The sequence below is a fragment of the Haliotis rubra genome, unplaced genomic scaffold (genome assembly GCF_003918875.1).
Source record: "Haliotis rubra isolate DU_JTF1 unplaced genomic scaffold, ASM391887v1 Scf52, whole genome shotgun sequence".
NCBI classification, from domain to species: domain Eukaryota; kingdom Metazoa; phylum Mollusca; class Gastropoda; order Lepetellida; family Haliotidae; genus Haliotis; species Haliotis rubra.
The window spans coordinates 1,496,894-1,510,573 of record NW_025767213.1 but is presented as its reverse complement, the minus strand read 5'-3'; the positions used below and the strand labels follow the sequence as shown (position 1 = coordinate 1,510,573).

Here is a 13,680-nt window from a genome sequence, read left to right as displayed (position 1 = left end):
CACAGATATTCTCGAGGGACATTTACTTCCATCTGCTCACGTGTTCTATGGAAATTTTTGGATTTTCCAGCAGGACAACGACCCAAAACATCGTTCAAAGCATTCACAAGCCTGGTTTCGGACCCAAAATATGACATTATTAGATTGGCCAATCTATAGCCCTGACCTAAATCCAATAGAAAATGTTTGGGACTTAGGAAGGAAAGTGTCAATAAGAAAAATCTGACAATGAAAGAAGAGGTGGTCAGATATTGGGACAGCATGGACTACGACTTTCTAACTTCTTTGATCAGTAGTATGCCCCGCCGAATTGAAGCCTGCATTGCTGCCCATGGTGACTTGACAAAATACTAACTGTACACTTGTCTTTGAATCTGGAGTTATGTTCTGCTAATATTCACATTTAATACGTGAGTAATGAGTGAAAAAAAATAAAAATTTACAATCTTTAAATTCTCAATAATTTCTGGTTGTACTGGTACAAGAATCATCTGATTTGGATGATATTGTATCAGATTAACTTTGTCTACCATCTATTTGTTATAGCCAGTATGAAGTGCAAAGTATCACATTGGAAACTATAATCCCTGATTAGAGATAACGGCCAGACTGACACAAGCATCTTTTGTATGGCATCCTACAAAATGGCAGCTATGATATTGATTTGAAACTCTCTGCTTATCAGAATTGCCTGTACGTGTTGATTGATCATCTTAAAAGCTTTTGTTGATGTGTTCAGTGACCCTGTCTGCTGTAATGATTGTCAGAGCTGTCTTGGTCAACCATCTCACAATTTTGATACCTTCCCACTAGTCTGAATACTGTAGCTTGAGAAAAGTACTAACAGCATCAGGGTGCTTCACTGACAGGAAGTCCTGTTTGTTGTGAAGGAATGCATGAAAACATTCCTGTGGAAATGATTGAGTAACAAGGTGCACTATGGGCTTTCTACATGTTAGAGTTGTATCCTTACTATGGTGTCATTATCATGTTTGGAAATCATTTACAGAGTCTTGGCTATTCTGGAGGTAATTGTATCAGATGGGAATGAGTGGGCCTGAAGGATGTTGTTATATACTGTTTCTTCCCAGACTTCCTGGATCAGATGCTGAAATAGATATCTAAATTTCTCATGAAGTACAATATGGAACAAAAGTAGGTTAAAGTGCAAAGGAGTTTTAGACAGAACAAAGAATTAATTCTTGATGAGTATAGCACAAATGCCAAGAGAGGGAAGTAAAAAATGTGATTTTTGTAGACGAAAGTGCTTTGTCTAAGAGATAAATGTCATGATGAGCTTATTACTTTTAACATGAGCCTTGGTGCATCTGGGTAATCAGTGTTCCGAGATTGCTGGGTGAAAGCAAACTGTAGGTATTTGATCAATAGCTGATCAGATCCACCAACATCCGTCTCATTTGCTCACCATCATTCACACCCTCAGTTCTAGAAAGTCCTTTTACCAAGGTCTTCAACTTCCAGGTCACCATACATCCAAATGTTTTTTTAGTAGTGTCCAATAGAGTTGCATAGCACATGCTTATTTGCTTGTACTAAGCCTTGAACTTCAGAAATGCTGCAAGAGCAACCCAGTCAAATTGATTAATTGTACGTTGACAATCCAAGACTTGTAAATTATATAATTTCTTCAGGATATATGAAGACTGGAGATTTCATGTTTAAAATTGTTTATCACATTAAGTGTAAGATTCTGTTTAGCACAGTAAACAAGGAACACATTTCCAGTGAATTTGAACAGTCCAATTTAAAATATTGATTACAATGTGTTGCAGAGCAAGTGTCTAATCAGTCTGACACCCATGTTTGAAAAGGCCAGTTAGTGTCAGATAGTGTGTTCTCCAGGCCGCCATGATTAGTTAGTTTTTACCCCTGAAAGCAACAGACATTCTGCCACATTGTCTGACACTGCAAAATGTTAGCATGTTATGTTTCACCAGTAGTCTTCACCAGTAATTCTTTCGGAATAATTTTCAATTGTGTCCTTGGTTTGTAGGTCTGTTTGCCTTTTTTGTTATTGATAACCAGACATGAACATTTCTGTAGTCCCTGCCTTGTGCATTGGTAAATGTGTTTGGTAGTGTCTTGAATCATACACTGAGATGGAATTCCCATGTATGCAGTAAGACCTACCGCTACAACCATTGATCTGTTCATGTTGTGAGGAGGAAGCATTGAAGGATGGAGAGACTAAGCATAGGTGGAGGCGAATACCAAATTGATTTGATTACAAGTACATCCAAATGAATATAATTTTCTTCAAAATGGTGTCGTCAGTACTCCATAGACATTAATAGCATCAAACTACTGCTTTGTTCCAAAGTTGATTAATCATGGTAAATCTTAACTAGCACCAGCAGTGAGAGGGTCGTCTAATTATGCTGCAGTACTAATCACTCAGATCAATACCAGATCAACAGGAAATGTGTTCTATTTATCGTGTGTATAATGAGTTTCTTGTATCCTTGTGCAAGAAAATCTAGCCAAGCATCTACTCGTGCAGGTTTCTCAGAAGGAGCTAGGATTGTTAAAAACAAACAACTGTGAGACAGATGATCAATAATTTATTGCATTTACATAGCCCTGTTAGACTGTAGGTGATCCAGCCACAGGCACACCACCAATACTGAACCACGTATTGATTTTACAGGCAATATAAAAACATTCACATATTTCACAGCAATAAAATTTTCATCATTCATCATTAATTTGATGAGCTGCATCTGGTTGTAATGTCTCAAGAGATTGATACCCTGGATAGGGACAGATTATCGGATTATCACCACACATGATATTTTCTCCGTGTGTGTCTCAGAAAACTGTTTAACCTCACTGGGCAGTGTTTGCAGATAGCCAGGAATTTGTATGGCTTTTCATAGCTTGTCAATATGATTCAATATGCTAACAGCTTAACATTTTGGTTGTGTTTATTATTTGCATCATGTTACTTTGTCAAAAATAATTTTAAAAAACATTTTATGACAAATCCGCTCGTCACTTTGAAGACCCCACACATTGAAGACCCCACATGGGTACAATGTATGAAGCCCATTTCTGGTGTCCCCCGTCGTGATATTTCTGGTATATGGCTAAAAGTGGCATAAAACCATAAAACCTCACTCACTTACTCACTCACTCATTCACTATTCCATTCTAAAATGCTGCCATTCTCAAAGATATCGTGAATCCATTGGAAATATTGGCGAAAATGCGATTGTAGATACTTGATTATCATCTGAATTATTTTCAGTTGTCATGTTAAAATAATTACGCTTTTTCTTTTCATAGTCATGTCATGCTTGTGTGGAATGATACAAAAACTTGCTGCTTGTCATTTTCGAACCTGGTCCATGGCTGAACATTTCTCCATGTGTTTCATTATTTATGCAATAAAAGTGGACCAGGATACATTTAATGTTTAAGAGCATCATTGACCATTTTGGATCATATACTTGTACTCAGTTATTCTATGAACATGATCTGTCAGTGAAGATGTGATGATCAATTAGAAAAGGCTCTAAATCAATTCAAAAGTTCAGTGCAGCATAGCAGACATTTTGATTCTCATTTCCACAGGATAAAACTACATTTTTTCATCATATTTTGGCTGATCATTGCACACAGTATGTCACAACTATATTTAGTGACATGTATTTGCTTATCAGTAGCCTGAAGTATTCATCATAAAATTACATACCAAACTAAATCATATTTCAGGGCTAAATTAAGTATTTATGAGAGACTTATATAATGAAAGAGGACCGACACTACATTATGGTGTCACAATTCAGTGTACAGAGTTACCTCCCTTGGGCATGACAGCCAGGTATGGGTTCAACCCTGGTTTGTCATGACTATATTTGACACTTGGAGCTTTGCTCCCACTTGCCATGATATAACTGGAATCCTGTTCAAAGGATCATTCAACCCAACTCCTTCACTCATTTTGTGGTTCATTCTAATTTCAGAATGAATTTATTTATTATTCCAGTATTATGGATATGAGATATTACATATATTAGTATGTACTAATAAAACTAACAAGTAGAAAAGTGGAATTATCTTTAATCAGTAACATATTGGTGGTTACTCCTCACAAGTGTGTAAGGATGCTTACTTGATACTGAGAAAATGCAATCTTGGTATATCTTGTTTTTTTAGGCCTGGCACTTAAACATTGATTCCACAGTAGAGTGTCTTCATATTAATCTTTTAATGCTGTGCGTGGGTAGAGACCAGCATGCACAGTGCCAGAATTGCTCAGCCATCTGCCTGTGTATAACTTCATTTAGATGTAGTGTAGACAAATGTGACAGCTTCATTATACGGGCCTCGTCCAATTCTCCAGCTGGAATGTAACAGTTAGAAGAATTAGTGCAGAGTTAGTGATGTAAAGCTAAAACTGAGACTGCCTTTCGATAGAATTGTCTCAATATGATTTCCATATATTCTTCTAGTGCTTGTCTTATTTATAGATACAGAGGCTCAGTTATCCTTGTGGGTAAATGGTTGTCTACAATTTAAACACATTTGGAAGAAGAAAAAAAAAGTAAATGCATTGATATGGTTTCCATGTCCAATAAAAATGCTGAACAAAACAAGAAACTGCACATTTGGAGAAATGAATTATATGCTGTGTTCATGGGTGTTGGGCAGTCAAAGAGATAATGTTGCCCTGCTGTTGTGAATGCAAGAGGGATGACTAGTCCATGTGAACCATATAAATGATCCCATCGTGCTACAGCTGACTGTGAAGGATGCATCAAGCCAACCTTAACACCTATTCCAGGTCTAGTGCATGCTCATTACATCCATAAACCAGATTTATCCACTAGCAAAACACGTTGTTCTATATTTGTATGTATAGGACATAAAGAAACACATCGGAAGTTCCTTATTATGTTTAGTATATATTTGATTGTATATTTATGTGAACCAATGATCATGCCTGAAACTCAACATTTCATACAGTTTGAAATCCAACAATGTCTTGAATTAAACAAAGCTCCTAACTGACACAGAAATAACTGTATTTGGTGTTTAACTTTGAAACTACATTTATTTCTTTAGGACCAGTTGCCTTAATGTTATATCCAGAACTATATCTTTGATGAACTGAGATGACGTTGTTGGATCAAATGAAAACTGATTGCATGGGTGAAGTAAAATCTTTATCATGTGAAACTTTTGTATTGATAATGGATTGTGATGTTGTGACTTCCAGGTGTGTCCCACTACACAAGGACCCATGAAAACTCAGAAGACACATGCCTATTTGATGAGGTGAGTACCAGCTGACCTTCAAGTGTATTGTACAGGATATGCATGAGAAGCCTGTGTTTAATGATCAGACCAGCGTGATGATTGACTGTTGGTTCAATATATGCCAAAACATCAATATCATCTCCTTGAACATGAAGTTAAGTGGTACACAGAGGCTTGAACACCTGAAGCAGGTGGACTAGGAACGTATTTCCATGCAAGAAATTAGATTTACAACATCCACACAAGTGCCTCCATCATACTGCAACATGACTTGTAAACTCTGAAAATAGGAGGTTAAGGAAGGAAAAACAACCCTTGTTCTCTTTCTTGGCCTTTCTGTAATTAAGTTCCCCTGAACTGAACGTTGTGTTGAGCTGTATCTGGGCATATTGATCTACCTTGTCCATCCAGCCAACAAAACTACAAAAACGTTTTGTATCTTTCCTCTGAAACCTTTTGGCCATGGTCCTGAAGCTGGACATGGATAAGCACTGGAGGCCATTTTGTAATATAGGGGAAGGTTTGCACAACACTTGTCAGGATTGTTTGTACATATGAACTATTGGATGTATAGTGCCCTTTAATGACCTTCAACATCATAGCTTTTAGACAAATGGGTGTTCAGTCTTTGAACTGTTAAGTGAATGTGCCCATGTCAAATAAAGTTTGAGGGATTGACGACGGGATAGGTTTCTTTATTGCATTGTGTCAAAGTTGGTCTTTGTCGACCCTGAAATCAATTTTTTAAAGAAAGAGAAACGATGGGTAGTAATAAAGTGTAAATCTGTAACTGACTGAGACATATAGCGACATCTTTTGTCAGAAGGTAGAAGAGGGTAGGTCTTATTGCAGGATTAACAAAATGTGTCAGATAGATAGTATGCATTTGAATCTTATGTTCATGGGTGATGTCTCAGCGATAGGACTTTTTGAATATTATTCATCAATTTATTCAGATCTGATTGTGTATTTTGATATACAGTAAATGTGATATGGAGTAAGATCATATGCTCAGCATTATTTTCTCTTTTATGGTCTGTATTAGTTACATATTAGTGAGTGAGTGAGTTTGGGTTTATCCCGCTTTAAGCAATATTCCAGCAATATCATGGTGGGGGACACCAGAAGTGGGCTTCACAAGCAAACGCTACAACCACTAGGCTACACCACTAGATTTTGATTTGAAGTAACCTTCAGCCTTATTTTCTGTCTGTGGTATTTAATTATTGCCAATATTCAACAACCATGTTAGCAGTAGAGCCTTATTGCTCTGTTTTTCTTTCTGAAAGAGAGATTTCTGGATGTTAATGTGAATTATTCATATCAAGGTGACCGTTAACATGCCCTATGCTTGTAAATGTGTTTTGTTAAAACATTCAGTCTAAATAAAATCAATACAATACCTCTATGAATGAAGATCTGTGTGATCTTTCTATTCAGCCATATTGAGAATTGAGGTGCAAGTGAGTGAAGAACTGAGACCAACATATCTCTGATTTTATGTTTTGAAAACTAATGTATACTGAGAGAATGCCATCCGCCAAAACAACATTACAGTATTATGTGTAGTGTAGGTATACATTTGTAGTGTAACAAGTGTGCCTGTTTAGAGGGGCCACACATAATACTTTCACATTGTAGTGGTTATAGTGAGTAGTCTGTCATTGTTCACCATTTCTGCTCATAAAGTTAAGGCAAGGAAATATTTGTATTCTATGTAGGATTTCATTTCTACAAATCAAACTTTCCAAATAGAGATGGTTAAAAAACAAAGTGAAATAATTTCAGAAAAATTACAGCTGATCGGCTCAAGAACTCAAGGGAGCCTTTTTAGAGACCAGGTGGTCATGGATCACTTGTAAATGTCCTCAGGTCTGGTGGCATAGAGGTGTGTCATACAGGAGCATTGATGTTGGAAAGCATCAAAACCTTAAAACATGTAAAAGCTGACTGAAACATACAGTACATTGTCGATGGCAGTTATTTTCATGTATGTTATTTTTTTCAGTCATTTGAGTGGCCAGTGGCTCGTCCTATTGAGAGTGAAGAGGTTATTGACATTCAGGTGTTCAACTACAACAAATACCTCAGTAACAGGTGAGTACAAGTTAACATGGTGACAACACTATGTGAAAGTCACAAAACCCCTTTCCATTTTCATGACAAATAATTCAGTAACCATGGTAACAGGCCAGTACAAGTTTATTTTATGATGCCAGCTACACCCAAAAAGATGGTTGTAACTGGCGTGTGCTTGGAATACAAGACTTTATGAAATAACACTGACAAGTATAAACCATAAGCTGGCAGATGCAAGGTACACTTTGTAATGCCCATAATGAGTAAACTGTGTCGGTCTAATCTGGTGCAGGGTTGTGTAGCAGCCTGTGAAGTGTGTGTCGGTGTGCTGGCCCACTCTGTAGATGCTGCAAGGAGTGTCTGAGTAGATAATCATCAGGGATGGGGGAACTTCCAGACACATTACTGAAAAAATGAAGTAATAAGGGCATGGGTTAAAACAAAACCTACCAGACCTTCCAGTAACAGTCCATCATAAAACCTATTGACTTGGTGAGGGGGCCGTGTCTGCACCATATAAGATGGAAATATATGCCATTATTCATTCTTGATGTTAATTTGGGACTGAGGATTTCCATGGTACTTACGTGATACCAAGACTTTCAGTGTGGGTGGTTGAAACCCAATCTCCATAATCCATTTGTATAAATTATTTGTATTGACATATTATACTATCTGACTGAGCTTGGACTTAATGGGACGGTTTACAGTTTGGTGCAAGGCACTAACACAGTTTTGTTCATGGCAGTATATCTGAAGTTGATGTCATGGCACATACTTGATTCCAAACTCTGGTACAGTAGTTATATGTCTAAAGGGAGAAGGTTATATTACTGACTATGGTCCATTTATCGGGCTGATTCCCAGAAACACATAAAGACTAGTGGTAGAGGATAACGATAATATTGCCGTCCTTGAAGATCAATCCAGGCATAAACCTGTTTACACAAAGCGAGGAGTACAGCTCTTTTTGTCAGATGCACTTGAGGGGTTTAATAGCTGATAGAAGTAAGCTTTCATTTGAAAAGAAGATACATATATTCTTGCAAACTGCAGCCTGCTTTGTAGGAATTAGGAAGGCCCATCCGGAAAAAACAACACTGGGTGCCAGCCCAATTGTTGAAGTTTCACATCAAGTCAAACATATCAAACCCGTTTTAATCCCTCAGTGACAAATTTGTTCATTCTGTTTTATGCTCTTTTCCTTTTTTAATTCAATTTTGGTCAAGCATTTGTGATTTAGTATGCCTTTAAGTATTGAAATCTGTAAAGTTTCTGTGTTGACTTTTAAACACATGGCTGCATCAGTCTGTTTCAGCTTATGGAAATATCACACCAAGAAAAGATATAATGCTTAACAATATAGCACAAGCATGTTTACTTGTGGTGATAGATGGCATCAAGTCTTATTAATAATATTTCTCAAATGGAATACTATTTACAGAGGACATTATTCATCTAATATTTGTCATAAGGGTTGTTTATGTTCCCTGAGCCAGAATTTTTAAATTTAACCATCCTCTGTGTGTGTGTGTGTGTGTGCGTATGGATGCGTGTGAGCGTGCGTGTGCATGTGCGTGTGTGTACTAAATACTGATATTTGTCATGAAAGCTAAAAACAATTTCAATAGCCATAAACATCCTTGCACAGAAAGCTGTCAGGTAATATTGTTCCTCAGACAGCCACAAGAGTGCCATGTGTACAAGACATTCATGTCAGACCTCCGAATAGGATATTGTCAGGGATATTACTTTATATCATATTGCAAAGTCTTCTATGACAACAGCTCATTATGGAATTGATAAGATTATGTGAGTTCCTATAAAGACTCCTTCACCTACAAGTGATATTCTCGGCTAAAGATGCACTATGCAAATCCTTTACACCACCTTTACATGCACCCAAGGGATGGCAAGTCCTAGCTGTGGTAATGATCAAATAATGCTGTCCTCAATTGCTTAACAGAATTCCATCACAGATGTTTGGACATCACAATGTCCTGCTGTACTCTGACATCAACGACAATATGATGACGAGCTAGGGGGTTGGAATCAATACTATTTTTGTGTAGGGTCTTGAGTGACAACCTGCTACTGCAACACTAAATGTGAAACACTGACGAATAGTGTTCACAAAATTATCTATGATCTGTGTGTCACATTAAGTAGAAATTGGGTTTTCGTTCCTGAATGTTTGCTTGTAAACAGTAATTACTGAATTGTATATGCCCCATTAGAATGATGGGTAATGTCTTGTCAACAGATGATTTCAGTTCAAAACGTATGTGTAATTTTGTTTGTCTTTAAGGTGTATGTTGCTTTAGCAAAGAATCCAATTTTCTCATGAAGTATGGTATCCATAGCAACTCAATTATTGAGTTTAATGTGATACCTCCACCCATCTATACAACATAGAAGCATCTGATTGGAATATGGATATTGAATGTCTGAATCCCTTCCAGCCCCTAGATCACTGGATGTAATAGGTTCGACTAGGTATGGTAGTGGTAGGTGTTGGGGCTAGAGTTCTTCCTCCACCAGCAGACAACATAAAAGTTCCTAGCCACCATATCCCACTGACAGGCTGCCACACTGGACCTGCTGTCAGAAACAGCCCTACAGACCAGCACATCCCCATGCATACAAACAAGTAGAGCCAGGCCACAGTACTTCACACGGCAGCAGCTAGGACTACCACCAATGTCCTGTCCACAAACACTTACATTGATAATGTCTTCCTTCCACAAAGTGCCATTGATTGACCATCAGTGGTGGTTTTGGAGGCCTGTGATATTTATTTAATGATGTCTATTCATCTTATTGCCTGGTTCGTCTATGCTCAGTGACAGAATAATGGTTATAGGTGTTCTACAATCTATACAATTCCCTTATCTCTACATAGGTCAGTATATTCTACCCAGTACCCCTCCTGACATACGTTCTAATAAACTTAATATTACCCTTTTTCTCCAGTGAAGTATGTTTTCAATGCCAATCTGTATTTTGTCTCTATACATAATGACTCTGTGTCCCTGGTGCTCTGTGTTGTACTTGAGTGTCACTTGAGTGTAATCCCAGCACTGTCAAGGCTGTATGAACCTGTCCATCAGCACCAAGCTATGTCTCTGTACAGCTGTATGAACCTGTCCATCGGCATCTAGCTTTGTCTCTGTACAGCTGTATGAACCTGTCCATCAGCACCTAGCTATGTCTCCATACAGCTGTATGAACCTGTCCATCAGCACCTAGCTATGTCTCTGTACAGCTGTATGAACCTGTCCATCAGCACCTAGCTTTGTCTCTGTACAGCTGCATGAACCTGTCCATCAGCACCTAGCTATGTCTCCATACAGCTATATGAACCTGTCCATCGGCACCTAGCTTTGTCTCTGTACAGCTGCATGAACCTGTCCATCAGCACCAAGCTATGTCTCTGTACAGCTGCATGAACCTGTCCATCAGCACCTAGCTATGTTTCTGTACAGCTGTATAAACCTGTCCATCAGCACCTAGCTATGTCTCTGAACAGCTGTATGAACTTGTCCATCAGCACCTAGCTATGTCTCTGTACAGCTGTATGAACCTGTCCATCAGCACCTAGCTATGTCTCTGAACAGCTGTATGAACCTGTCCATTGGCACCTAGTTTTGTCTCTGTACAGCTGTATGAACCTGTCCATCAGCACCTAGCTATGTCTCTGAACAGCTGTATGAACTTGTCCATCAGCACCTAGCTATGTCTCTGTACAGCTGTATGAACTTGTCCATCAGCACCTAGCTATGTCTCTGTACAACTGTATGAACCAGTCCATCAACACCTATGTCTCTGTACAGCTGTATGAACCTGTCCATCAGCACCTAGCTATGTCTCTGTACAGCTGTATGAACCTGTCCATCAGCACCTAGCTATGTCTCTGTACAGCTGCATGAACCTGTCCATCAGCACCTAGCTATGTCTCCATACAGCTGTATGAACCTGTCCATCGGCACCTAGCTTTGTCTCTGTACAGCGGTATGAACCTGTCCATCAGCACCTAGCTTTGTCTCTGTACAGCTGTATGAACCTGTCCATCAGCACCTAGCTATGTTTCTGTACAGCGGTATGAACCTGTCCATCAGCACCTAGCTATGTCTCCATACAGCTGTATGAACCTGTCCATCAGCACCTAGCTTTGTCTCTGTACAGCTGTATGAACCTGTCCATCAGCACCTAGCTATGTTTCTGTACAGCGGTATGAACCTGTCCATCAGCACCTAGCTATGTCTCTGTACACAGGACATTGCACATTCTCACATGTGCTTTTATGAATGAAAGTCAATAAAAGAAGAGCTGTCTAAACCCCATGTTCCAGTACAACTCATATTACCTGGTAATGATCAGTTGGTTTCTCCAGAAATGCCTGTCATGTACCATATGCCTGTATGATACTAGAGATTGACAAGATAGAGAGCCACAAGTAATACTTCAAAAGTTGACTTATAACTCAGAAACTAACACTAATATTTACTTCAACAAAGGCCTGTCATAACTGCTTATACATCTTTTAAAATTATGCTGAACATGTAATGATAAAGGTACTAATGTCAACTGACTGCTCTAGACTACAAGTAATATAATTAAAGAAATAGTCTGACATCAGAAGAAAATAGACAATGGCTCTAGCACACTTTAATATTTCATAGACCAACTCAGCTTACCAAAGACTTCATGTAATGATCTAAAGGACACAGTGAAGGCTTAATTGTTGATTACATTAGTGATGGTTTAATGACAGAATGACAGGTAGTGGTGGCAGTGCTGGATTACAGACAGTTCAGTTTATAAATGATTCCTAGTTAGATTCCTAATTACTGAAAAACCCTGATAAAAGCAAAAATGTAATTTAATCATGTTGGACCATCCATCAATGTATGGAGCCTGCACCCTTCAGTGTAGTTGAAGCAAGGTAACATAGCCTTGTAGTTAAAACTATTACACATCTCACGACAGGCCCTGGTTTGATTCTCAACATTGGTACAGTGTACAAAATATTGCTTAAAGTGTAAAACCATGTTCTCCCAATGTTTTATACAAGATGAACCAGTGCGTCATAAAGGATGACTGACTAGCAGTATGCAGCTAGATGAGAATGATATATCAAATATTAATAAACGTATTATGTTTGATTTACATGATTCTATTTGTGCTGCAAAAGCTTCACTATAAAACCATTTTCATGGCAGAGTAACTGATACACCTAGTCTGGTAACAAATGTTGTCACTTTAAGAAAATTACTTCTTTCCAAAATATCCCAAGGGAGTTCTTTCAAACCGATATTTTTTCTCTTATGCCAAATGAAGCCTTCTGAGAACAATCTATTTCAATGGTTCCACTTAAAGGTCATAATGCCTGTGCTAATGTTTAGACGGATGCATCAGTTTTCATGAAAAACCCCACAGTGACAACCCAAGAGAGCTTTCAGGTTTCATTTAAATGGCATATTTAACTATAAACTGTGATACCAAGCACCTGTGGGCAACCAGGAGCCTGTTTAGCAGCACCTTATACCATCATGATGAAACAAGCCATGGTCAGTAATCAGTCATCCACTTCAAACCAAACAGTCTTACAAACATAGTGTAAAAGATGATATGTTAGTATTCATGGCTGTCGGTACAACACATTTCTGTTATAGCCTTTTATTACCAAGCCATTCATTATTATCTCAATGTCTGTATTTTTGGGTAACAATGATTCCATGAAATTGAAGAGTTTCTTAATTATATTGATGATAGTAAATGAAATGTCACATTTTCAAGTTGCAACTTCCATACTGATGTGCTTCTATTTTGATGAAGATTAAGGAGTTAGACTCTTACTTGGATATTTAATTTATACACTACTAGAGTTATAAATTATTCATCCTTACAGCCCTGGAGTTGATCTTACAGACAAACCAGAAGGTTTCATCTACCACACTGTGGATGACACGTGTATGGATATGGCTGTAAGAACAAGAACTAGTGGCATCAATTAGATATCAGATGATCTATCTACAAAAAGAACCATGACAATCATCACCAATTATTTAGAATGACATTTTTTTCATTCCCCTTCGAAAATATATTGTCAAAAGAAAATAAAGTCCATAATTTTATTATCTGACAAGGCAGAAATACTGGTACATAAATTCTAAGTGGGTTATCAATTCTATTATTATGGAACCTAAACAAATTTGTAAAGGAAAATGTAAATTGAACAAGGTGAAGGTTGTGAAGAAACTCGGCGATAACATCTTGCTTACAGTGGATCATAAAGTGTAGATGGAAGGGTCTGTA

General features: G+C 38.0%; 1 protein-coding gene across 13 annotated transcripts in view; it reads left to right on the top strand.

The window, feature by feature from the left end:
* The window catches only part of LOC124292543 (otoferlin-like), a 201,247-nt gene that overhangs the window by 57,686 nt on the left and 129,881 nt on the right, over nt 1–13,680 (top strand). For all 13 annotated transcript variants that reach the window (XM_046729677.1, XM_046729672.1, XM_046729671.1 and 10 more), the window contains exons 2-3: nt 5,243–5,301; nt 7,292–7,380. In XM_046729677.1, the coding sequence (XP_046585633.1) occupies nt 5,243–5,301; nt 7,292–7,380 (148 nt within the window). The remainder of the gene's footprint in view (nt 1–5,242; nt 5,302–7,291; nt 7,381–13,680) is intronic.